We start from the raw sequence: 26,069 nt of genomic DNA on the forward strand, positions 1-26,069 counted from the left end.
TTAGGAACGTTTCAGCTGGAAAAACTCTCCAAAAAAATTCTACAAAATGTTTTATGCTCCGAGATGCTGAAGCTCAAAAAACGCCAATAGCCTTAAGTAATGTGCATGGACACATAGGATACCACTATTTAGCTTCTAGGAGCAGAAAAAAAAGTCTAAAAGCAGCTAGAGAGGTTATTGATGGCTTGTTTTAAAATTATTTTACAGATTTTTAAGTATGTGTAAATATTTTAATGTCCACAGCCTGGGCACGGGTACCCTTTATGGGTCTGTTTAAAGGATTCATGTATAATATTGCTTTTTTAACCACTTCCCGCCCGGCCTATGGCCGATTTACGTCCGGGAAGTGGTTATGAAATCCTGACAGGACGTTCTAGAACGTCCTGCAGGATTTCATGCCGCGGCGCCCGTGGGGGCGCGCATCGCGGCGATCGGTGATGCGGGGTGTCAGTCTGACACCCTGCATCTCCGATCTCGGTAAAGAGCCTCCGGCGGAGACTCTTTACCACGTGATCAGCCGTGTCCAACCACGGCTGATCACGATGTAAACAGGAAGAGCCGCCGATGGCTCTTCCTCACTCGCGTCTGACAGACGCGAGTAGAGGATAGCCGATCGGCGGCTCTCCTGACAGGGGGGGTTAGCGCTGATTGTTTATCAGCGCAGCCCCCCCTCGGATCGCCACACTGGACCACCAGGGATGCCCACACTGGACCACCAGGGATGCCCACCCTGGAGCACCAGGGTGGGAAAAAAAAAAAAAAAAGCCAAAAAAAAAAAAAAAGTCTAAAAAATAAATAAAAAAAAAAAACATAAAGAAAAAAGATGCCAGTCAGTGCCCACAAATGGGCACTGACTGGCAACAATCAGTGCTGCCACCCCAGTGTCCATCAGCGCCACCCCAGTGTCCATCAGCGCCACCCCAGTGTCCATCAGTGCCACCCCACAGTGCCCATCCATGCCCAGTGCCCACCTAGCAGTGCCCATCTGTGCCACCCATAAGTATCCATCAGTGCCGCCCATGAGTGCCCATCTGTGCCGCCTATGAGTGCCCAGTGCCGCCCATGAGTGCCGATCAGTGCCGCCTATGTGTGCCCATCAGTGCCGCCTATGTGTGCCCATCAGTGCCGCCTATGTGTGCCCATCAGTGCCGCCTATGTGTGCCCATCAGTGCCGCCTATGTGTGCCCATCAGTGTCGCATACCAGCGCCGCCAATCAGTGCCACCTCATCTGTGCCCGTCAGTACTACCTCATCGATGTCCATCAGTGCCATCTCATCGGTGCCCATTAGTGCCGCCATATCAGTGCCCGTAATTGAAAGAGAAAACTTATTTACAAAAAAATTAACAGAAAAAAATAAAAACGTAATTTTTTTTCCAAATTTTCAGCCTTTTTTTAGTTGTTGCGCAAAAAAAAAAAATCGCAGAGGTGATCAAATACCACCAAAAGAAAGCTCTATTTGTGGGGAAAAAAGGACGCCAATTTTGTTTGGGTACAGTGTAGCATGACCGCGCAATTGCCATTCAAAGTGCGACAGTGCTGAAAGCTGAAAATTGGCTTGGGCGGGAAGCTGCGTAAGTACCTGGTATGGAAGTGGTTAAGTCATCTAGAATAATCTTTCTAGTACATTATAAAAACAATAGCTGATAAATATCCAGACTCCCAGCTTACCTACTATTTACAAAGGTTGCCAATCTCCCGCAACTCTTTTTACTGACAAAACATGGAAAATTTAATGACATTACAATTGTTTTTTTACTGATAACTTGAAAAAGGACAGATCTCCGATTAGAAACTAAAACAATCAATGTTGAAACAGTATAGGCACAATGTGAAAACACTAACAATACCCATAAGTCATTTACCTAGTTTTCACTTAAAAAAGTCAGAGTGGTAAAATATCAATCACCCTGAGAAACATTCAAAAAACAAGTTCTGCTATGCATGCCACAGAGAGCAATGGGCATGACTTCATTGTGTCTAATAGTGTCAGTGGCTTAAAAGAGGAGGATTAAACAAACAGAACTCCCTCTGACCACCAACATCTAGCTGTTTGTGTGAGTACACGTTGCCATGACCTTGATGCTTAGCTTTATGGTAAAAAAGTTTTAACTGATGTCAAGTTTCACAGGAGGCACTGCCTATCAGGAAGGGGCAGCAGCATGTGTGAAAGAGGCCTTCATGGTGAAAGATCCACTTTAAGCCACAATTGGCTTGTTCTGACTTTTATACACGCCATTTATTTTGTGGATATATAGCTTGGTTCTGAGACTGCATCCCAGTGATGGTCAACTGATGAGCTTTCGGTGGCCTGAACTGCAGTACCTGACACACCGAAGGGCTGTGCATATTATTTAGTATTAGACATAGTACAGAAGATGATCAGAGACTGCAGACATCATATAAAGAGATCTAAACAGTATAGAAATGAATCGTCACAACCCCATCAGAGTGAAAATATAAAATATTGGCAAAATCATTAATCACTTGCCCAATAAAAATTGCGTACCTGTATGTCATTTGGCTTCAAGTGCTTGTACCAGAGTGATGCCTGCAGCTGGCATCACCCCAGTACCGTTTTTTAGAGCCGACGGTCAGCTCTCTTGCAATTACAACTGATGCTGCTTGGCTGCTATTACAAGCAGCGCCTCTTGCCGCCTTCCACCGATTCCCCCGGACTCTCTCATCCCACGGGGAGGCCGGAGCGACCAGCCAGCATGTCTGCCAGCTGGCCAGAGACCGGAACAAAGCCGGAATTGGAGCTATGGCCAACGGGCGTGCGCAATTTTATTGTATGACATGTTAGGTATCTATATACTTGGTGCAACATCATCTTTCACATTATACAAAAAAATTGGGCTAGCTTTGTTGTTTTTTTTTATTTTATTTATTAATTCAATGTATTTTAAAAAAAATGCGTTTTAAAGACCACTGCACAAACGCAGTGTGACATAAAATATTGCAACAACTGCTGTTTTATTCTTTAGGGTCTCTGCTAAAAAAATATATGTATAATGTTTGGGGATTCTAAGTAATTTTCTAGCAAAAAATACAGATTTTAACTTGTAAGCAACAAATGATAGAAAAAGGCCTGGTCTTTAAGTGGTTAAATTATACCCAGGATGCAATTTTAGTTCCAAGATAATCTGTTTCAAATGGGAAGAGAATAAATGGACTTTAATTTCGGCAAGGGCAATTTGTCATTATAAATACAACTAGTAAATATAAAAGTTACATTTTATATATTGCAAGAATCATGTAAAACACAAAATGCAACTCTTTAAAAATAAAAAGGGCCCTATTTATGCACACTGATGTCACAGCTATAAAAATTATTCTTGTCACTTATATTCGATATCACATAAATCACAAGCAGCGCACAATACAGATCATGAAGCACTCTAAATGAGTCAAAACTCATATATTGTTCATAGTAATGGGCAACTTAATAGAGGGGTAAAGACCAATCTCTAATGCGCATTAATCAGCAGTGCGCTACGTACAGAGTTCAGGAATGCGCCGAGTGCAGCGTTTCGGAGTGTGCGACATACAGAGTGCAGAGTTCAGAAGTGCACCAATAGTTTTACTCAGTACTTTGCACACTTCTGAACTCTGCACTCTCTACATAGCAAAATACTTTGTAGAGAGTGCAGAGTTCAGTTGTGTGCCAAGTACAGACAAAAGATCTCACTGGCCACTTCTTCCAAATCCCTCTCCTTAACAGTACCATGTAAAAAATGCTAAGCAGGAACAAAAATGGTCTCTGGACAGCCACACTCTGAACAAATTGTAGCCTTTATTAAAAGGACAGCACTACAATGCACAGCAAAATAAAATAAAACCTGACAGCTGACGCATTTCGCACTGAAACTAGTGCTTAGTCTCAGCTATGACTAAGTACTAGTTTCAGTGCAAAACGCGTCAGCAGTCGGGTTTTATTTTATTTTGCTGTGACTTGTAGTGCTGTCCTACTTTTAATAAAGGCTACAATTTGTTCAGAGTGCGGCTGTCCAGAGACCATTTTTGTTCCTGCTTTGCTAAGTGCGTTGCCTGCACCTGAGTTGTCTGCAGCGGAGGATATTCAACTGGGTTGCCACCTGGAGCGGCTACTCCCTTTTCCCATGTAAAAAATGCTGTTGCAGCTACAGATTACCCCAGGAGGAGAACAGAGAGTCCTGGCTGCTTCAACAGCTCCTGCTACCAGAGAAGTGCACATGGTATTGTCCCAATCTAACAACCTGGCATGTTACCATTTTCTGTTTTGAGCATCTCTACAGTTATATACTGTACCAAAATATAAATTTGCATATATACAGTATTTGTAATCATATACTGTGCCAAGTATAAATTAGTTTTATTATAAGTGTGTCTGTGTTCTAGGGTCCCATGCATGCAGCTAATTTGAAATACTGGCATACTGCAAATCACCTTGGATCTTAATGATCAGCACAGAAGGACTTGGCCTGATGCCATGTTATTTCATATGGCCATATACCTCTGTGATCTCTTCCAGTGTCACAAAGGTGCTGTATTATTGCACATATGAATATTTTAGTGTATTCACCTCTCTTCAACTTGCATCGCTTGACTGGCAGGAATGTACTATGTGATCATGCTGTGAGTCTGTCCGATATCAGCATCAGTTGATATACCTCCCAATGTTAAACAGCTGATCTAACATAGCAAAAATGTATTAATAGTGAAATCTGTATTTTCCTAGGAAAAAAATCTGCCCTTTTAAACTTTTCCTTGTATATAGTCATTCTGTAAATTAAACCAACCAAACTAACCATTATGTCTTACGGCATCAAGCAAATGCTTAGTTGTGACCTTCCATCAGTCTCTGCATTTGCCATCTGTCTATAAACCTTGCTATCTTGTTTTAAAATATCGGAATATAAATTGTGCATGTTTAACCCAATGTCTTAATCTGTAAGATGATGTGGGACTTATCATTAGCTAGTTTCTTTTCATCGAAAAATGACAGCACAGGACAAAAAAAACAAAAAAAAAACAAGAATAATTCCTGGTCCTCTAATCATTAACATACACTATATTGCCAAAAATATTGGGACAACCGCCTTTACATGAACTTTAATGGCATACCAGTCTTAGTCCATTGGGTTCAATATACCTTTGCAGGTATAACAGTTTCAACTCTTCTGGGAAGGCTGTCCACAAAGTTTAGGAGTATGTCTATGGGAATGTTTACCCATTCTTCCAAAAGCGCATTTGTGAGGTCAGACACTGATGGTGGACAAAAAGGCCTGGCTCGCACTCTCCGCTCTAATTCATTCCAAAGGTGTTCTATCGGGTTGAGGTCAGGACTGATAGAACACTGGCTCCATAGCTGCCAACCAGATTTACACTGCCAGCCACACTGCCCCCTCCCACTGGTGGCCCGTCCTTCTTCTGTGGTTCCTGCGCTGTCCCGTGCTTACTGAAGCCCAGGAACACATCCCCTGGCAGAGGGAGAGAGACTGCAGTGAGACTGAGGCAAATCCATGCCTCGATCTTATATGCAAACAATGAAACCGTAAGTGATGTCACTTCCGGTTTCATATGCACCATTTCCTGGCCAGTACAGCCAGGAGATACATTTGACCAAGCAAATCTGTGTTTGGTTAGATGGTGTGAAGGGCACGGGAGACATTGGGGTCAATTAGACCCCTAATGTTTACAAAAAAAACGATAATAAAATATATATATAAAAACAATTTTCCAAAGCCCCCGTTGCTCCGCACACCTGCGCAAACGCAAGACCATGATGCATACGCAGGCCTTTTTTTCAGCTGGAACTTGGTGGAACTCAGTTCCACCACCTCTGGCTCAGGCCATCTGCCCCTTGCTCACCACTATCACTTGTAAACACAGAAGTCCAGCTTCTGTGTTTACAAGTGACAGCTTGTCTCCCAATGGCTCCAACAGATCTGATCTCCTGAGCGGCTAACATTGAGTGTAGGTTGGGGGCAAGGAAGATATAGGTGCCTGGGGTGCAGTGCAGATCCCGACACCCCTTCTGGATGATCTCCCTGCAAGTGAGGAGGCAGAGCCATCTACAGTGTGTGTGGGGAGGTACTAGAGCCGCCTGGGTGCTTCAGCGTAATACAGCAACATAAGTAAGACATGTGGAGCTTTTAAGGAGGGAGGGAGAAGATCAGAGCAGTGGAAGGGGAGTTGCATACAGAGGTGTGAAAGTGAGATGTGGATGGGGAGGCAGAGGTAAGCAGCTGTGGAAGAAGGTTGAACTCTGCACTCTGTTTATAATGACCTGATCATCTCTGCTCTCTGTATAAAGCACACCTTTGAATTATGCACTCTGTATGCAGCACACCTCTGAATAATTCACTATGTACATAGGACCCCTGAACTCTTCAAGTAACGCACCTCTGAACTCTGCATGTAAAGCACTCCCGGTATAAGACCCTTCCACAGTTGGTGAAATTTGACCACATTTGATACGGTTCGTGTGTGTGGGTGGGGGGGTGGCTTTGGGGGGGGTCATCTCCTGTTGAGTACCTGCACCTATTTTCTGAGAAAAAAAGCCCTGTGCATATGTGTATGTAAACCGCAGTTGTACCACACATGTGACATATCGCTGTGAATGTCAGATTGAGAACAATAATTCAAGTACAAGAGCTCCTAGTTGGCTCTAAATTGATGAGCTTTTAAAGCGCCACCTATGGTGATTTTTGGGCACCATCGTTTTTGGCGCTATCCTGGGCGCACGCAATTTTAAAACATGGAATGTTAGGTGTCCATTTACTTGATGCAACCTCATCTTTTCTATTTTAAACAAAATATTATATGATGTGGTTTTGCACTGAAACTCATTTTGTTATATTTTTTGGGGGGAAAATTTGTGTTTAATAAACAGTTGTGCAAGTATCATGTGAAACAAAAATTTGCAACTATCACCTTTTTATTCTAGAGGGCCACTGCTTTCAGAAAATATATAGACCCAGATTCTCGTAGATCGGCGTAAAACTCGGCGGGCGCAACGTATCTCATTTACGTTACGCCGCCGCAAGTTTTACAGGCAAGTGCTTTATTCACAAAGAACTTGCCTGTAAAGTTGCGGCGGCATAGCGTAAATCACCCGGCGCAAGCCCGCCTAATTCAAATTAGCCGGGTAGGGGCGTGGAGCATTTAAATTAAGCGTGTTCTCGCGCCGAACGTACTGCGCATGCGCCGTCTGAAAAATATCCCAGGGTGCATTGTTCCAAATGACGTCGCAAGGACGTCATTGGTTTCAACGTGAACGTAAATGGCGTCCAGCCCCATTCACGGATGACTTACGCAAACAACCTAAATTTACAAATTTCGACACGGGAACGACGGCCATACTTAACATTGATTGCGCCTCATATACCCAGGGGCAACTTTATGCCGGGACAATCCTAACGTAAACGTCGTAACTTTACTGTGTCGGCCGCGCGTACGTTCAGGAATTCAAGTAACTAGCTAATTTGCATACTCGAGGGGTAAAACGACGGAGGCGACACCTAGCGGCCAAAAAAAAATTACATTTAAGATCCGACAGCGTAAGAGCCTTATGCCTGTCGGATCTAATGGATATCTATGCGTAACTGATTCTAAGAATCAGTCGCATAGATTCGACGGCCCAGATTAGGACTTACGACGGCGTACATGGCGTTGCACCGTCGTAAGCCCTTTGAGAATCTGGCCCATAATGTTCTAGGGGTTTATCTAATTTCATTTTATTGACAAAAATTATGATTTTTACATGTATGCGACAAAGAAAAAAAATTGCTCTGGAGCCAAACTGGATATATTGTGCTATATTTTCATTATATCGCACCATTGGGTTTACTTTATTCTACCTGTAACTTTACATTAAGACTTTGGAGAACAAATAAGGGAAGGGCTGGAATTGCCCAGGCTGGAGGAGGCAAATACCACTTATGTGAATGTCTCTCTACCCTCTGTAAAGTGGTCTAACACATAGGGGCACTATTTAAAAAGGGGGAATAAATTAATTAAATAAATAGTTACATCAAGAATTCTGTGCTCACTGCAGGTCATGTAGAGCAGAGCAGCTTCACAAGAGTTTTTCCCCTTGCATGTGAAACGGTGTTCTTGTATCCACCACCAGAGAAGCTACAACAGTTTTCCTGATAGAAACATAGGGCCAGATTCAGATACAAGATACGACAACGTATCTCCTGATACGCCGTCGTATCTCTGATTGCGGGCCGTCGTATTTATGCGCCTGATTCAGAGAATCAGTTACGCATAGATATCCCTAAGATCCGACTGGTGTAAGTGTCTTACACCGTCGTATCTTAGGCTGCATATTCACGCTGGCCGCTAGGTGGCGCTTCCGTATAGTTACGCGAGGAATATGCAAATTAGGTATTTACGCCGATTCAGAAACGTACGTCCCGCCGGCGAATTTTTTTTACATCGTTTACGTTAGGCTTTTTTCGGCGTATAGTTACCCCTGCTATATGAGGCGTAGCTAATGTTAAGTATGGCCGTCGTTCCCGCGCCGAGTTTTGAAATTTTACGTAGTTTGCGTAAGTCGTTCGCGAATAGGGCTGTACGTCATTTACGCACACGTCGAATCCAATACGTCCTTGCAGCGTACTTTAGAGCAATGCACACTGGGATATTTTACCGACGGCGCATGCGTTGTTCAAAAAAACCCGTCAAAAACGTGGGGTCAAGTAAAATTTAAATAAAACACGCCCCCAACATCCCCATTTGAATTAGGCGGGCTTACGCCTCCACACATACGTTACGCCGCCGTAACTAAGGGCGCAAGTTCTTTCTGAATACAGAACTTGCGCCCAAAGTTACAGCGGCGTAACGTATCAGAGATACGTTACACCAGCAGAAAGATCCACTGATCTTTCTGAATCCAGCCCATAATCTGTATATGTATTACTTAGCATTATTACAACTTCAGCTTGGACATACAATTTCTGTTTAATGGAATGTTTTATGTTTTATTAATTTAGAAAGAATGCTACCAAAGAAAAATCACAACCATGATAATTATATTTAGTTATGGTATGCAGAGATATGCTGCCCTCTATTGTCTGTATTTGTGAATACCTGTGATCTTAGTGCTGGTTCACACTAGTGCAATTTCTGATGCGACTTGAGTTGCAGAGAATCGCATGTCAAAGAAAATCACATTATATTCAATGGTGGCTGTAATCATCAATGCCACACAGCATGATGCAATTTTGAAAAAAGGTTCCTGTGCTACTTTGGTTAGATTTACAGTGCAACATGGCATATAGAAAATGCAAACAAGCAGCCAAGTTGCATCAGATTCACAGTACATAATCACACTGAAAATCGCAGGATAATCGCATCACAGTGGTGTGAGCTAAGCCTTAATATTACACAGACAATTATGTATGCAAATCCTGTCTCTGGGAGACTGGGTTAAAAAAAAACCCAGAGAGGTTTTTAGAGACCACACATACAGGAGCTGCTGCTGCATTTTATCGAGGCCATAATCAGAGACTATTAGGTAATTGTTCCTGTGTTTTGGTGGATTAACTGGAGCTTCCCATACGCTCTTGATTTGAACAACAGACAAGTCTCTGTCCTATCGTTATCTCACATACACAGTGCCAGAGAGCTAGGTCTGTGCTACTGTGTGTACAGTTTCTCACAAAAGTGAGTACACCCCTCACATTTTTGTAAATATTTTATTATATCTTTTCATGTGACAACATTGAAGAAATTACACTTTGGTACAATGTAAAAAAGTGAGTGTACAGCTTGTATAACAGTGTCAATTTTCTGTCCCCTCAAAATAAATCAACACACAGCCATTAATGTCTAAACCGCTGGCAAAAAAAGTGAGTACAAACATAAGAAAAAATGTCCAAATTTGGTACCAATTAGCCATTTTCCCTCCCCGGTGTCATGTGAATGATTAGTGTTACAAGGTCTCAGGTGTGAATGGGGAGCAGGTGTGTTAAATTTGGTGTTATTGCTCTCACTCTCTCATACTGGTCACTGAAAGTTCAACATGGCACCTCATGGCAAAGAACTCTCTGGAGATCTGGAAAAAAAGAATTGTTACTCTACATAAAGGTGGCCTAGGGCAGGGCTCAAAATTTCAAGTCCTGAGCCACTAGCCAGGCCTCAAGAGTTACTCTCCACCAGTTGCCCCACCCAATTCATACACTGCCCTGCACCTAATTGCACCCGTAAACACGCCCTCGTAGATTATCTCATGGAATGACAATGTTTTATGCAGAATCAAGTTACAAAATTAAATATTACCAACAACAACTTTAACAAAATGGGACAGGGCACTGGGGGCAGACCAGAGGGACAGGGCACTGGGGGCAGACCAGAGGGACAGGGCACTAGAACTGGGTCTCTTCCCCATTCTCTTGCTGTCTCCTCTGCAACTCCCATCCATCCTCTCTCTCTCTCCCATTCATCTCATCATCAGGAGCCTGTGTGTGCGGCTCCACGCTTGCATGTCCCCACTTTTTATTCAGGCTGGCAGAGAGGAGAGGAGCTGCAGCACAGCGGGAGGGAGTACAATCCAGCGCTGAGATCCACACAACTGCACAGCCATTGACACTATAGCACAGCGCACACTGACAGCACAGCGGGAGGGGGTACAATCCAGCGCTGAGATCCACACAACTGCACAGCCATTGACACCATAGCACAGCGCACACTGACAGCGCACAGCACACATTGAGACCAGTCTGTTCACAGTGCTCAGGCTAAACTTACATAGAGCACAAGGAGAAGAAAACTGCACAAACTAGAAGGCTGCCGCTCTCATGTCAGGGCAACTTTCAGTGAGCGCTGCACCGGAGTGGTAATTTTTGCAATCCTCCACCTCACTCATTACTTTCTGCTCTCCAGCTACATTGGTCGGGGCCCGGGGGAGGGGGGCAGGCTCAGAGAGGTCATACTGTTAGGTCCCATGGCTTAATGAGAATTGTAAGGAGAGCACCTGTGTACTGCTCTGCCTGTGCGCGGCTCAACAGACTACTTTTCCCGAGCATGCACCTTTCCTCTTCGGCCGCCAATCTCATCGGGACTCTAAGTGTAGGCACAGATTGGAGGGAGATTGGTCATGCAGCCCTGTCATCACTCGCCCCCAGCTTAAATCCACTCGCCAAAAGATAGTAGGCGAGTGGAAATTTTGGAAATTTTGAGGGCTGGCCTAGGGTATAAGAAGATTGCCAAGACCCTGAAACTGAGCTGCAGCATGGTGGCCAAGACCATACAGTGGTTTCACAGGACAGGTTCCACTCAGAACAGGCCTCACCATGGTCGACCAAAGAAGTTAAGTGCACATGCTCAGCATCATATCCAGAGGTTGTCTTTGGGAAATAGACGTATGAGTGCTGCCAGCATTGCTGCAGAGGTTGAAGGGGTGGGGGGGGGGGCAGCCTGTTAGCGCTCAGACCATATGCCGTACACTACATCAACGTGGTCTGCATGGCTGTCGTCCCAGAAGAAAGCCTATTCTAAAGATGATGCACATGAAAGCCCACAAACAGTTTGCTGAAGACAAACAGACTACAGACATGGATTACTGGAACCATGTCCTGTGGTGAGATGAGACCAAACTAAACGTATTTGGTTCAGATGGTGTCAAGCGTGTGTGGCGGCAACCAGGTAAGGAGTACAAAGACAAGTGTGTCTTGCCTACAGTCAAGCATGGTGATGGGAGTGTCATGGTCTGGGGCTGCATGAGTGCTGCAGGCACTGGGGAGCTACAGTTCATTGAAAGAACCATGAATGCCAACATGCACTGTCACATCACGAAGCAGAGCATGATCCCCCTACCTACGGAGATTGGTCCAACATGATAACAACCTCAAACACACCTCCAAGATGACCAATGCCTTGCTAAAGAATCTGAGGATAAAGATGATGGACTGGAGTAGACGGCGAGCTAGCTACCGCACGGAGGAGGAAGTTGTTGGAGCGGAGGGCGAGCGAGCGACGGGAGAGCTGAACGATGACTCGTGGAAACCAGCGTGAGCTTGCTCGAGCAAAGAATCTAAAGAAAACTCAGGATAAGATGAAGAAGTCTGAGGATGGATTATCCGCTGCTGCACGGAAGGAGAGAGATGCTCAGATAATGCAGCAAAAACAGAAAAAGGCTACGGAGAAAAAAGACGAGCCAAAATAGCATCTGTGGATGGCTGCGTGACTAAAGGCAGAAGACGATGACCTGAAGATCTATCATTTAGAACGTGAAAATAAAAACATTTGGCTAAAAAAAAAAAAAAAGATGATGGACTGACCAAGCATTTCTCCAGACCTAAAGTCCAGTGGCGGCCCGTCCATAGGAGGCGCCCGGCCCTGCCCCCCCTCCCAAAGTCAGTAAAGGAAAAAAAAAAAGGTCCTTAGGTGCACTGTGTCCGAGCGCCGGGCACAGTGAGGTGTGGGTAGCGCCACGTCTGTACAATCACGGGATTGCAGACGAGGCGCTACATTGGCAGCCAAAAAATGCCTTTGTGGCGCTCTCCATCGCACCACTGCTTCCGGCGCGATGGACTGTATTGTTATGGCTGGGCGGGTGCACACTTTCTGTGTGCACCCGCCCGTCTCTGTGCTAGTCCTGACGTCACTTCCTGTTTTTCCTGTGACGTCGGGACTCTCGAGCCCCCCCCCCCCTGCTTATTCAAATGTTTTTTTTATTTTATTTAATTGGTGGAAATAGCAGCAGGAAGGGAATCCCCCCCCCCCCCTGCTTATTCAAATGTTTTTTTATTTTCAATTGGTGGAAATAGCGGCCAGAATGGAATGCCCCCACCCCCCACCCTGCTTATTCAAATGTTTTTCTTTTTATTTAATTGGTGGAAATAGAGGCAGGAATGGAATCCCTCCCCCCCCCCCCTGCTTATTCAATTTTTTTTTATATTTAATTGGTGGAAATAGCGTCCGGAATGGAACCCCCTCGCGCTTATTCATAGTTTTTTATATTTAACTTTGGGTGGAAAATGCGTCTGGACTCTAATCCACCCCTCCGCCTATTCAAAGTTTTAACGCTTTTTTTTCATATCTAATATTCAGGGGCTACTTTGAAGTCGCTGTGACTTGAAGTCGCACAGATATGAACGTCTCTCATTGGAAATCATGGGGTACGACTTGTCATGCAACGTTGAAGTCCCAAGTCGCAGGACAAGTAATGCAGTATGTCCGCAGTCTCTGGTAATCTCGTTCAGTATGTCCGCAGTATCTGGTAATCTTGTGCAGTATGTGCGCAGTCTCTGGTAATCTTGTGCAGTATGTCCGCAGTCTTTGGTAATCTTGTGCAGTATGTCCGCAGTCTCTGGTAATCTTGTGCAGTATGTCCCCAGTCTCTGGTAATCTTGTGCAGTATGTCCCCAGTCTCTGGTAATCTCGTGCAGTATGTCCGCAGTCTCTGGTAATCTCGTGCAGTATGTCCGCAGTCTCTGGTAATCTCGTGCAGTATGTCCGCAGTCTATGATAATCTCGTGCCCATTTATAGTCCTTCATAACTAACAGTGTAATTTTGTTAGTTTGTTTGCGCCGATCTGTAAGGCTGCGCTATATACCATGATTTGTGATGCTGGGGCTATATACTCTGTGCTGTGATGCTGAGCTATATACTCCTGACACTATGAGTGGAAGCAAGTGGAATACAGGGGACGGAGTGGGTGTATTCTATATGGGGTGTGGCTTATGAGAAGTGGGAGGGGTCTTGCGCCCCCCCCATCCTATAACTTCACCAGTCGCCACTGCTAAAGCCTATTGGGCATCTGTGGGGAATTCTGAATTGGTAGGTAGAGGAGCGCAAGGTCTCCAAAATTCACCAGCCTGGAAGAGGACTCCAGTGGCAACCTGTGAAGCTCTGGTGAACTTCATGCCCAAGAGGCTTAAGACAGTGCTGGAAAATAATGGTGGGCACACAAAATGTTGTCACTTTGGGCCCAATTTGGACATTTTCCCTTAAGGGTGTACTCACGTTTGTTGCCAGCGGTTAAGAAATTAATGGCTGTATGTTGAGTTATTGTGAGGGGACAGCAAATTTACACTGTTATACAAGCTGTACACTCACTACTTTACATTGTAGCAAAGTGTAATTTCTTCAGTGTTGTCACATGAAAATATATAATAAAATATTTACAAAAATGTGAGGGTTATACTCATTTTTGTGAGATACTGTGTGTAGTGGTCACCTTCCAGTATATTAGCAGGTGAACGAGTTTATATGCAATAAAAAATATTTTAAGTTACCCTGTCCCTTCTGGTCTGGGATTCTTTAGCTAATTTTAGCTTAGGGCTCAATAACCAGAATAGGCTACAGCCAGGTTAGACATCCAATGGCCCAGTAGATAAAGGTACGATTGCATGTCAGATTAGAAGTTTTTAGGGACAAAAAAAGCAGAGTAGATAAGCTAATCCTGAGTTGCAGTACCACACCACAGTTTCTGCTGGTGAGAAGCTATGTTCCAGATCGGTTCAACAATGATTGGAGAGGCTTCCCGTCGTCACTGACTCAGTGTCTTCAGCTCTTCTAAACCAAGTCAGATGCTGCATACTGATCATCCTCAGGTGCCCCTGTGACATACATCTGAAAGTATCTCTGTTAATAACTATATATTATATACCCAGGTATATGTGCGCAATTTCACCAGGACTGCTGTCGGACCCTTTGTGGATATTACCTGTTTTTACATTAGATGTATGTACTGTTGATTATAGAAAGTGTATATTCTTCCTATACTGGCATGTACATTTGGAGATCAAAGTGGGAATAACAGTAGTATGGAGGAGCAATATAATCGAGAGCAGCATCCTCAACCTTCTCCTAAAATGCATAACTCCCTTCTAGATGCAATGGTAGACTGATCCTGAACCTTTTTACAGGCTAATGTAAAAAGAAAAAACCCTGTATTAGCTAGCTCATCTAACAGGGTGGACAATGATAGTGTTCACGTACTAGACTGGGAAGCCCAAGATAATAAGGGTGGACTATTGTGCAATTCCTGTCCAAACATTCCTGGTGGAGACTCCAAGGGCAGCAAAACGATACAGGTGCCAGGAAGCTGGAGCATTGCATTTGAGCTTTGAAACACAGGAATCTTCTCAGTGGCATTAAAGTGTCATGTCACAAGCTATGTTTGGCAACACCCAGAAAGACAGGTGCAGAAACACAATCAAGTTCAGGGTCAGGAACAAGATAAAGTCGGCTGGTGGTGAGGTACCAAGTCAGGAGGCAGAAGTGTGGTCAGAAGTCCAAGCCAGGGTTAATAACCCAGAGCACAGACATAACAGGCAAGGGTGATCCAAAGAGAGGTGTGAGGCATAGCTGGGTCAGTAACAAGGTAAGCAGTCCAGGAACAATCCAGCAATGAGGCTAGGCAGATCTCAGGTTTAAATAGGCTGCTGGGTTGCCAGAATCGGTGGGCACCTGCTGCACGGGAGTTAGCACTTTCTGTATGAGATTCCTGACAGTTCGTGAACACCCTAGTGATAATACAAGTGGTACTTTAGCTAAACTGACTGAAATGTTACATGCAGTACATTACAGAAAATTAAACGTGTTTCCTGGTAATGTCCCTGTGCCACACGGAGAAGAAAGTTTTGGAGTCTGTAAAAACACTCCTCAATGTCTAGTCTTGTTCAGAAGAAGGTAAGAAGGCAGTGTGCCACTGAAAGTCTACAGCCCCCAGCTGTGGAAATAATTCACCTGTACCAATACACTCATGAGGAAGTGCAGCGGACTACATACAGGTACTGTATTATCACTTTGAGCCACTGTATATCACACTGTTATACCTCCATTAGCAGTGGACTAGATAAGGACCAGTCAAGTAAGAGGCTTGCTACCTCATCATCCTCTTACACAGCTCCTCAAAATGAGGTTACCGTATTTATCGGCGTATACCGCGCACTATTTTGCCCTGAAAATCAGGGCAAAATCGTGGGTGCGCGGTATACGCTGATACCCGCTTTCCCGCGCCGAGTTTGAATACTGCGCCGGCATATACCGAGCGCAGTACACTCGTGTATCTTCGGGCAGTCTCGGCGCCTCTCACGCTGACGTCCTGAGCGTACAGGACGTCAGCGCGAGAGTTGCCGAGCCTGCCCGACGATACACGAGTGTACTGCGCTCGGTATATGTCGGCGCAGTATTCAAACTCGGCGCGGGAAACGAGCGGGGAGGACGCGAGGATGCCGCAGAAGGACGCCGGACCCGGCGAAGAGGACACCTGAAGCCGCAGACGGACGCCGGACCCGACGAGGCCGCCGATGGACGCCGCGCAAGACACCAAAACTGTAAGTACAAAAAACTTTTTTCCACAGGAATTCGGGCAACTTTAGGGGTGCGCGCTATACGCGGGAGCGCGCTATACCCGATAAATACGGTATCTGACTGAATTCCTTTTTTCCATGACTTAATAAAGTTAGTGAATAAATACAAGTCTGTCTTGACACAGCTACGGTATTACTGGACACTAATTGTATAGCAGTACATAGTGCTTTCCAGAAGTTTCTTGAAAAAGGTCAGACAGTTTCTTCTGAGCACATTGATATGCACAAGGGCAATTTTTGACAAGTCTTAAAAAAACAAAAATAAAAAAAATGTCCCCCAGTGTACATTCATTGTCAACCACGATGCCCACCACCACCACCGTTTCGAAGAAGAAACAAAATCTTCGCCTGGACAAATGCTCCTGCCGCCTGACAGCTCCATCACCTTCCACTGCTAAATAAAGTAAGGGACGGGGCCACTCGGCGATGTCTCTGGGTGGCCCCGCACCTTGGTTTATTTAGTGGCAGGAGGCGGCAAAGATGTCAGATGGTGGGAGCAGCGGGCATCATGATTGATGATGGATCTACACTGGGGGGACATCAAAAACTGCCTCCAGTGTTTTTTGGGATAAGGGGTCGCTCGCTCGTGCCCGCCCCCTCCTGACCGGAAGGAGGTGAGGTAAATCTTCAAACTCTTGGAAGAGTTCCAGCCTCTGCTTCATGCCTCCCTTGCTCAGCACTGCAGTTCCTGCTGCTGAACTCCATGTCACTATTGTGTTCTATAGTGACAAGAACTACAATGTCAAATAAGGGACAAGCTGTCTAAAAGGGTTGAATAAAAGTGGTGCCCTGAGCTCTGCAAACGAGTGAAAATTGACTTTTGCCATCCACACATAAGTGAGGATAAAGCTTCTTCAACAAAGCACTTTTACTTTTAACTTTTAAGCTGGCTATAAGCTGTTTTTTTTTTTTTTACAGATTTCACCATTAATACTAGGGTTGTCCAGATACCGATACTAGTATCGGTATCGGGACCGATACCGAGTATTTGCAGGAGTACTCGTACTCGCGCAAATGCTCCCGATACCTAAATAGAATACTTTTTTTGTATTTATCAACATGTTCTACGAAAATTCTTTGAGTTTTTTACTACTGCGTGACAAGCAAATAAAACATTTTTATTCATTTTTACTCATTTTTATTCTTTTATAATGTCTTGAGTTAGAGTTCTTCATAATTCTAAAGAAAATATCCTTAGTCTGTATTGTGGTTTGAAAACTGTCACATGACATTTAAAAAAAGTATCGGTATTCGGTATCGGCGACTACATGAAAAAAAGTATCGGTACTTGTACTCGGTCCTAAAAAAGTGGTATCGGGACAACCCTAATTAATACCATACAACAGTGATGGATGAATCTCACGCTACAGCTATTGACAGCCACTGGCACTGATTGGATGCTTGGATTGGTCCATGATTTTCCACCTGAATCCTTCAATTGTTAGGTGGGAGAGGGCTGACAGCTCCACCTACTATGCAAATTACTCATGACTCGGCTAAACTTTGTACAGTACATGGCCAACTTTAATCTAAAGTATCAAGTATTACATTAGGTAAGGCTAAATAAGGTTAAAATCAAAATTTTCATAAGTAAATCTGCACAATTATGAAAGACTAAATTTTCATAAGCCAAAATGTGAATGATTCACTGCTCTTCACTTTATGTAATACATGTTCTTGAAGGGGTATAACTTCTTAAATTTGAATAATGACATTAAAACATACAGCACAAAATAACTCATAAACCATGTGGGGGTGCCACTTTTCTGGCATTAATCCTGCTGGTTAATGTACCACAACAAATTCATGAAGCATATGCAGCACTTTTAGCTCTGACAGCAACTCCTCCAAATTCCAAAATGTGTCACAGAGCTTGCCAAAGTGTCTTGCTTGCATTTTAACAGTGGTGAAGCATAAGTCAAATTGAAGTACAAGTTCTAGACGGGTACATGAATCATGCTGCACCACTTTTACAACTTATGAGAGACATTTTTGCAAAATTTGTCTGTGCCAATCTTTATGAACTCCTGGGGTGGTTTTCATATTTAACAATTGGACAATCCCCTAATATGATTCTCAGGATGCCACATTTTACTTTGGTTTGCTATTTCATTATTACTGTTATCCCCACAGGTCATTAAACAATGAAAATACTTCTTACGTTAATACAATTATAAGGAATACATACCAGAAAACCCCATCAGGGCTCCTTCCCTTGCTTGTCTCTGAAGTCCTTCTCCATCCTTGTAGTCTATGTAAACAAGATCAATGGCTTGCAGTCCAAATGCTTTCGCAACAACAATAATCTTCTGTCTGGCATACAGAACATCATGAGTGTCTTTGCTGCTTGTTGCACCTTTAAAATATGGATATGCAAGCATTAAGGATCAGCATCAAATATACTTTACTTGGAAGGTACATTTTATAATACACAACACTAATCTCAAAATAGCTGATGTGATAAAAGTAAGCAAACTTCAGTCAACCTTAAAACAACTGATTTCAAATGGATTTACTAAATACACAAGCATACATTTTGTCTATTCTGTATTTTTTACATTGATAATGGTTAATAATACTCATCTCACATGTACCCGACATATCATAGCTGAATGTCTATGAGTGAGCTCTCCATCATCACAAACATAAATTAGTACTAAAGTAAAAAATAGTTCAAACTACAGTATTTATGACACAAATTGAGAAGAATCAGCAGGTGCTTTGGATAACGTGCTCAGTGTGTGCTTGCAGGGCGCACATTTTAATCCATCATTCCTATATACTGATCAGCATATGTCTCGAATTCCTCACAATCACTCATTTCACAGAAAACAAGGCAAACAGCAGCAAAATACAAGTAATAAATAGAATGACATTACAGCACTGTTTACTTAATTGGCATTAATATAAACAAGAAAACATCATTAGATATTATGTTTGACAACTAAAGATGGAGGATCTAACTTAAAACTATTTGCACATATGAACTGAAAGGAATATTGTTTTGTCTAATGAAACAGTGTAGACCAAGGGTGTCAAACCCAATTTCATTGTGGGCCGCATCAGCATTGCGATTGCCCTCAAAAGGGCCGGTTGTATCTGTAAGATTAGAGGTCCAGCGCATCCCCTCCCCTTACATTAGATGTCAAGAGCCACCCCACCATCAGAAATTGAGTCCCCCACTCTTCCTTACATCACAGTGCACCCCCTTTCCTTATGCTGCTGGGAAAAAACTGGATGCATTGCTTAAAAGCAGAAAGTAAGGGTCCAGAGGAGAGCTGGAGGTGCGAGGGCCACATAAAATGGCCTGGAGGGCCGGATTCGGCCCGCGGGCCTTGTGTTTGATACCTATGGTGTAGACAGTGGTGGCAAAGCTTACTGTACAGACATGAGATAACAATAATCTTATCTAGATAGATCCCCTATCCATAGGCCTTCTGAATGGCAGTTCTTGGGAGGAAACAATGGATTAAACAAGTTAAAAAAACTATTTAAATCCTTTTTCTGGGATAAGGGGCACTGGCTGTGCTGCTCTACTCCTCCCCTCTACTATGTTATTTGAAACAAATCAGTAAGGTTGGCAGAGCAGATCTTGCAAGTTTAAAGAGCACTTTGCAGCTCTAATACTTATACTGTACACAGCCTTAGCTTTAGGGAAAAGCTTATCGCTCTGAAATCGGCAAACTACATATGTTTGAACACCAAAAACAGGTAACAGGTTGTGGCTCATGATGCCCAAATATATTTTTACCTGCAATGGAGGATATTCTACAAAGCAAGAAAGCTCAATAAGACTACCCACTTCTATAGAACAGCCAATAACTTATGCCCTGTACATACGAGCAGAATTCCCATCGGAAAAAAGTTGCATGGTTTTTCCGACGGAATTCCGCTCAAGCCTGCCTTGCATACACACGGTCACACAAAAGTTTGGTGAACTTTGAGACTGCCAAGAACGTGGTGATGTAAAAGACTACAACGAGCCGAGAAAATGAGCATGCGTCGATTTGTTTCCGGGAAAATAGACAACCTGCTCTTTATCTTTTTCCAGCAGTTTTTCTGTTGGAAAAAGTCTGATGGAGCATACAAATGGTTGGGATTCCCGACCAAAAGCTCTCATCTGACTTTTTCCATCGTGTGTACGGGGCATCATGATCCTCTTAGTTCTCTAATATGATTATGAATGAGGATCACCCTTTCAGTCCAGATAAGTGGCAAGATGTTGGGGCATTTTTATGGCTCAGCTGACTGCTTTGCACATTCAATAGGCAACCTAGTAACAAGAATTTGTTACTATTTTCCACTTAAATAAATTAATTTATTGAAATGACAGAATGTAAAATAGACTGTGGAGTCTTCTGATATCTCATAGCCCAGGACCTATAATGAAATGTTGCTGAGATTACAATGATGCTGGACTCAGCCCCGCTTAAGGTCTAGGGGGCTTTTTCTCTCAACTTTAACCCCTGTGAGGCCCCGTACACACGATAGAATCCATCCGCTGAAAAATCCCAGCAAATGGGTTTCAGCGGATAGATCCTATGGTGTGTACACTCCAGCGGATCTGTTTCTGCGGATATTTCTCCCCTGGGATGGATTCCAGCAGATCGAATATTTGCTGACATGCCAAACAAATCCATCTGCTGGAATCCATCCCAACGGATGGATCCGCTGGTCTGTATAGACTCACCGGATCCATCCGTCCAAAGGGATCCCCCGCATGCGTCGTAATGATTCGACGCATGCGTGGAATTCCTTATATGACAGCGTCGCGCACGTCGCCGCGTCATAATCGCGGCGACGGCGCGACACGTCATCGCCAGAGGATTTCGGCGCGCATTTCAATGCGATGGTGTGTACACGCCATCGCATAGAAATCCGCGGAAATCCTCGAGAGGATTTATCCGTGGAGGCCCTTGGACTGTCTTGTCACCGATGTGCGGAGCTTGTTGTCAGGATTCTGCCCTTTGCTCGGTGCGAAAAGTGCCGAGAGTATTTGTTCCATGTTGAGCAACCGACGGAATCTCCCTGTGAGTACCGGGGTGGATTGGGTCGCCGGAACAGTGACCACAGAAGAAGAGCTTCCTTGGCCTGCATCTACATCCACTACTACTGCAGCTGATGCTGATGTTGTGACTAGCTCTTCTACAACAATCATGCCATCGGCTGTTACTCCGATCATGTCACCCGAAGTAAGTGACTCTGAGGCTAAAGAAAGAAGAAAGTTTGCCTGCTGTGAAGGTGTATGCTGCCATCGAAACCGTATGCATGGCGGTGGTCCCTGCTTGGCTCACCTATGGAAAAATGTGCCCTGTCAAGGTCTCACACGGCTGTGGTCGAGCCCTACCTATGTGTGGACATGATAAGGTCAGTGTATCTGTAGCAGAACGTGTTTGTTTGCCTGCAGAAGAATATAACACTTCTGAACTTAATTCGTCCTCTGATGTGGGGGATGACCGGTGGTTTGACCCGGAGCTGCCCGAGTCACAATGGGGCAGAAACTCCCGTGCTTCCCAACCCCGCAAATCTAAGAGACGTTCCAGGGATGCCGCGCCACGAGCGGATGTCCCGCTGTTAACCTGGGGAGTGATGGGGGAGCCAAGCACCTGTGTTGTTAAAGAGATTGCTCCCATACCAGCTGCACTGCCTGTTGTGAAAAGAGCACCTGATGCAATTGTTATGCCAGGACTTGGACACCCCCGTACCCTGCCCGAAATTGGAGCCTCTTCAACGCATTGTGATGAAGAAGGTGGCCCAGGACTATGGGTGGGATTTCCCCTATGCGCCCCCATCTCTCATGACACTGATTGAGGAAATGAGGGAGGAGTGGTGCAAGGATGCTATCTGGGAGTACTTGGAAGTACCAAAGGCTGATCGCGGCACCGAGTATGCTTTTCTTTGTACTGGCCACCGGTTTGAAGGCTGCCTGAAAGAATGTAGCCCTGGTCGGTACATCTACAATGACAGAGTGGTCATCAAGAGTCCCGGAAAGGGGGATCGGGTCTATTAAGTTACTACAGTGAATGACCAAGGGGACGTTATTACTCCCGATCCCAGATTTTACCTGTAGGACCAATGCCTATGGTGTCACTTTTGTTTCTGCTGCTGCTTGAAGGAATCAAGGACAGGAGCGATCACCCCTTTTCATTTTTTTTTGTTTCCTTCACCTGATCCACATTTTGCGGTAATGTGAAGAACTTCGGGGGGAGGGAATGATAAGTTAGTAAGATTAGGGTCTTGCGGATTTCACCACGGCAAGAAAAAAAAAAAAGAAGAAACTTTTTTTTTTCTCCGATTGCTCTATATTTGAGCCTGGACTGCACTATACTGGTAGTACCAGCGCACTGATCACTAGGGGCAGTGTTCTGCAGCTTCTACCACTGCAGAAAGACAATCTTATATATATTTTCTCTTAGGCCCTTGCAGTTTGAGAAAATCTCAGCACTTATTTCTATAAGTGTCTCTTGGGAGGAAAGGAGGCTTCACCTTAGTTGGCAGAGGTGCAGCTTAATTTCACCCTCAGTGACTGTAATGTGTATTTTTGTGTGTGTTCTTTCATTTTTGTTTTGCAGGATTGTTGATCATCTATCAAGACTGTCGAAGGATGGGGCAGGATAGAAAGACAGGAATGTTTGATGTCAAGATGTACCACTGTGAATATTGTACAAAGTAATGGTTCATATTTTTTTTTATTTCTCTATCTTTTCTATTTCTCCACTTTACTGTTAAAGCAGATTCAGGTCAGGTGTTCAGGCTTGAACACCATTTGTTCGGACACTGAGGACAGTGTCTATTTAAGTGGGGGGAGTGTGTAGCGCCTGGTTACTTCTAAGAACCGGTGCCAATTTAAATTTAGAGGGGGTCAGAGAGTTAGTTGGCTCTGACCAGGCTGATTTGTTTAAGTTTGGGTCTCTGTCTCAGCTTGGCTGTGCTGTGAGCTCATTCTGTCGCTTCTGGGGTGCTAATCTCACCCCAGGATGACAGGTGGCAGCAGTGGAGTTGAGGTTTGGATGCTTTTCCCTAGCAGCCTATCAGGAGGGTTTTCCTTGCTGTGCATGCTGGGGGCGAGTATTTATGAGACAGACGCCATTGGTCTGGGTCTTCTTCCAGTGTGGCGCCCACTTTCAGGGTGACCATACCACGCGGCCCCGGCGAAATTGCCTTCCAGGCCAGGGTGCGCCTGCCACGCGGTGTTCCTGGTTCCGGAACCATGTTGGCCCGTTAACTCTGAGCTGTGATGTGGGCCGCTACTCCTAAGAAGATCCCAAGCCTTGTTCCTTTGAGGAAGCTGTTCGGTGGGGAGTCCGCCTGAGGAGAGCCAAGAGAGGCTGGCAATCCAATATGGCCTCAACCATCCACCGGGGATCAAGGTAACTGGGTACTGAGAGGCTGGACGTCGGTCACCTATCAATCGGTAACCTAACTGCAAACTACCTGAAGGAGATCCAGGTGTAAAGTCTATCAAGGAGGATTATCAACGCTATCTCAATTCTAAGGAGGGTCTGTGGCAGAGACTTTTTTTTCCTATGTTCCGAGTGATACTCTGGCTGCCAGGTCAGTGAGAGAGGCCTGTCCAGGTACACTAAGCCCACTCTGGCTAGAGTGGTGAAGAAGAAAGTTTTGTTGGGAGCAGGACTGTTTCCCTATTGCTACGCCTGAATCTGCAATTTCTCCTTCTCCTGAATCTTTACTCTTCACCACAAGTTTTATTTGGTACTAAAGAGCACAAAAAAAGACACTCCGTTACTACTACTTTCACCATACACCCCTTAGACGGCGGAGGAGCCACGAGGTAACATGCCACCCAAAACAAACCAGCAGCTCCTTCGGGGGTAGTGCTACATATACTGTATATATATATATATATATATATTACACACACATACACACACACACACTATATATATATAACTATATATATATATATATATATATATATATATATATATATATATATATATATATATATACATATACACATACACACACAGTCCAGTATATATATATATATAAAATATATACTCTGCATTCAGTGTAGCCTATATATATATATATAGTGCATTCATTCATTCAACAGTGGTGGTTGTGGGGCACGCTTGTCCTTTCTTTCTTCTGCTGGCCGTGTTATTGAGACACAACATGCAGAAGAGTCAGTGAAGTGGATAACAAAGCTGTCCTAATCCTTCTCATCCTCTGTCACCCAGGCTCAGAGTAGTTTGCCTTCCAACGCAGCTGCCAAAGCGGCCTATTCCACCAGCTCCTTGTCCACAGTCACTCCTTCCGTAGCCCTACCATCATGCACGGAGGAGTCCCCAAAAATTTTCAACCAGTGTCGGTTACATGCAGTGATTTGAAGGCTCCGATGTTGATTTCCAGGTTGAAGAAGGGAGTAACATGAGACTAGAGAGAGGGGGTGCCACAAAAGGGACAATAAACTGTCAGTCATGTTCCCCCAGCTGCAGCATACTGCCAAGTTTGCTCCAGTGATGAGGAGGGAGGGTATGATGAGGTCACTGACTGTACTTGGGTGCCTGAGAGAAGAGAGAGGGAAAGTGAGGAGGAGGAGGAGGCACAACTCCAATGAGGCAGGATGTCCTCCAGGGGGCAGCTTAATGGCAACCATCCTATTGCATCACACCACAGAGCTGCTGCTGACTCCCCATTGACTTTAAAAATTCCTTGGTGTAGGCCTTTTTTTGACACGTATGCAGCAGATTGCACTGTTGTCTGAACTATGTCTGAAGCAGATCAAGCATGGCCAGAACAACAGCCGCTTGGGCACCACATGCTTGACCAGACATTAGATGACCTGCCATGCAGTCCATTGGCAACAGCACTTGAAAGACCCACATCATAGAAAAAGGCAGTCTTCTCCTTGCTCCTTATCTGGGATCTTCAACCATACTATACCTGCAGTCCTCTCAAAAACCAGCACTGAGACCATAAAAAGAAATTCGGTCCCAGCCATCCACATGCTCAGCCTCTAAATGCTAGGCTGCCACATTGCTAGCACTGCAACTGCTGCCTTTTCAGATGGTAGACTCTGCCCCCATTTGTGAATTTGTGGAATGTGCTGCACCACAGTGGCAGGTTCCAAAACAGCATTTCTTTTTTTCACGCAAACCATTCCAGCTCTCTACCGGCATGTGGAAGGCAATGTTTTGGCCTTGTTGGACAGGGCATTCAGCAGTAAGGTTCATATTACCACTTACTCATGGTCCAGCAGGCATGGGCAGGAATGCTACTTTCCTTCACGGTGCAGCAGTAACCTCTGCTGGCAGCTGGGAAGGATGCAGGACAGGGTTCAGTGTTGGAGCTTGCATGCCTCCAAAAAGTTAATTGGTGATTCTGCCACGTCTGTATCCTCCCCTCCCCCCTCTTCTTCTTCCTCTATGGCTTCTTCTGCAGAATTGTCCTCTGAACCAGCAGTGCTCCCTAAGCGCTCTAGAGGCTACGCAAGCAGTCAGGCTAAAAGATGCCATGCGGTGCTTCAGTTGGTCTTCCTAGGGGACAGGAGCCACACTGGGGCAGAGATTCAGTCCGCTTTGCAGGGGCAGGCTCAGAGGTGGTTGACGCCACCCAGCTTCAGCCAGGAATATTTGTGTGCGACAATGACTCCAACCTTCTCTCCGCCCTCTGATGGGGACACTTGACCCATGTTTGGCACAAATCCTGAAGTTGGTGGTGCAGCGTTTCTTGACCAGGTACCCAGGCTTACAAGATCTCCTTAGTCAGGTCAGAAAAGTCTGCTCATTT

General features: G+C 44.7%; 2 protein-coding genes across 2 annotated transcripts in view; one reads left to right on the forward strand and one right to left on the reverse strand.

The window, feature by feature from the left end:
- The window catches only part of CLYBL (citramalyl-CoA lyase), a 491,289-nt gene that overhangs the window by 46,121 nt on the left and 419,099 nt on the right, over positions 1-26,069 (reverse strand). The window contains exon 6 of the mRNA XM_040336168.1: positions 18,502-18,669. Coding sequence (XP_040192102.1) covers positions 18,502-18,669 — 168 coding nt within the window. The remainder of the gene's footprint in view (positions 1-18,501; positions 18,670-26,069) is intronic.
- LOC120926339 (small EDRK-rich factor 2-like) lies at positions 11,906-12,245 on the forward strand. The gene has a single exon (XM_040336169.1). The coding sequence runs from the start codon at positions 11,983-11,985 to the stop codon at positions 12,154-12,156; it is 174 nt and encodes a 57-aa protein (XP_040192103.1). The 5' UTR covers positions 11,906-11,982; the 3' UTR covers positions 12,157-12,245.

This window comes from Rana temporaria, chromosome 2, assembly GCF_905171775.1.
Source record: "Rana temporaria chromosome 2, aRanTem1.1, whole genome shotgun sequence".
In the NCBI taxonomy this organism is placed as follows: domain Eukaryota; kingdom Metazoa; phylum Chordata; class Amphibia; order Anura; family Ranidae; genus Rana; species Rana temporaria.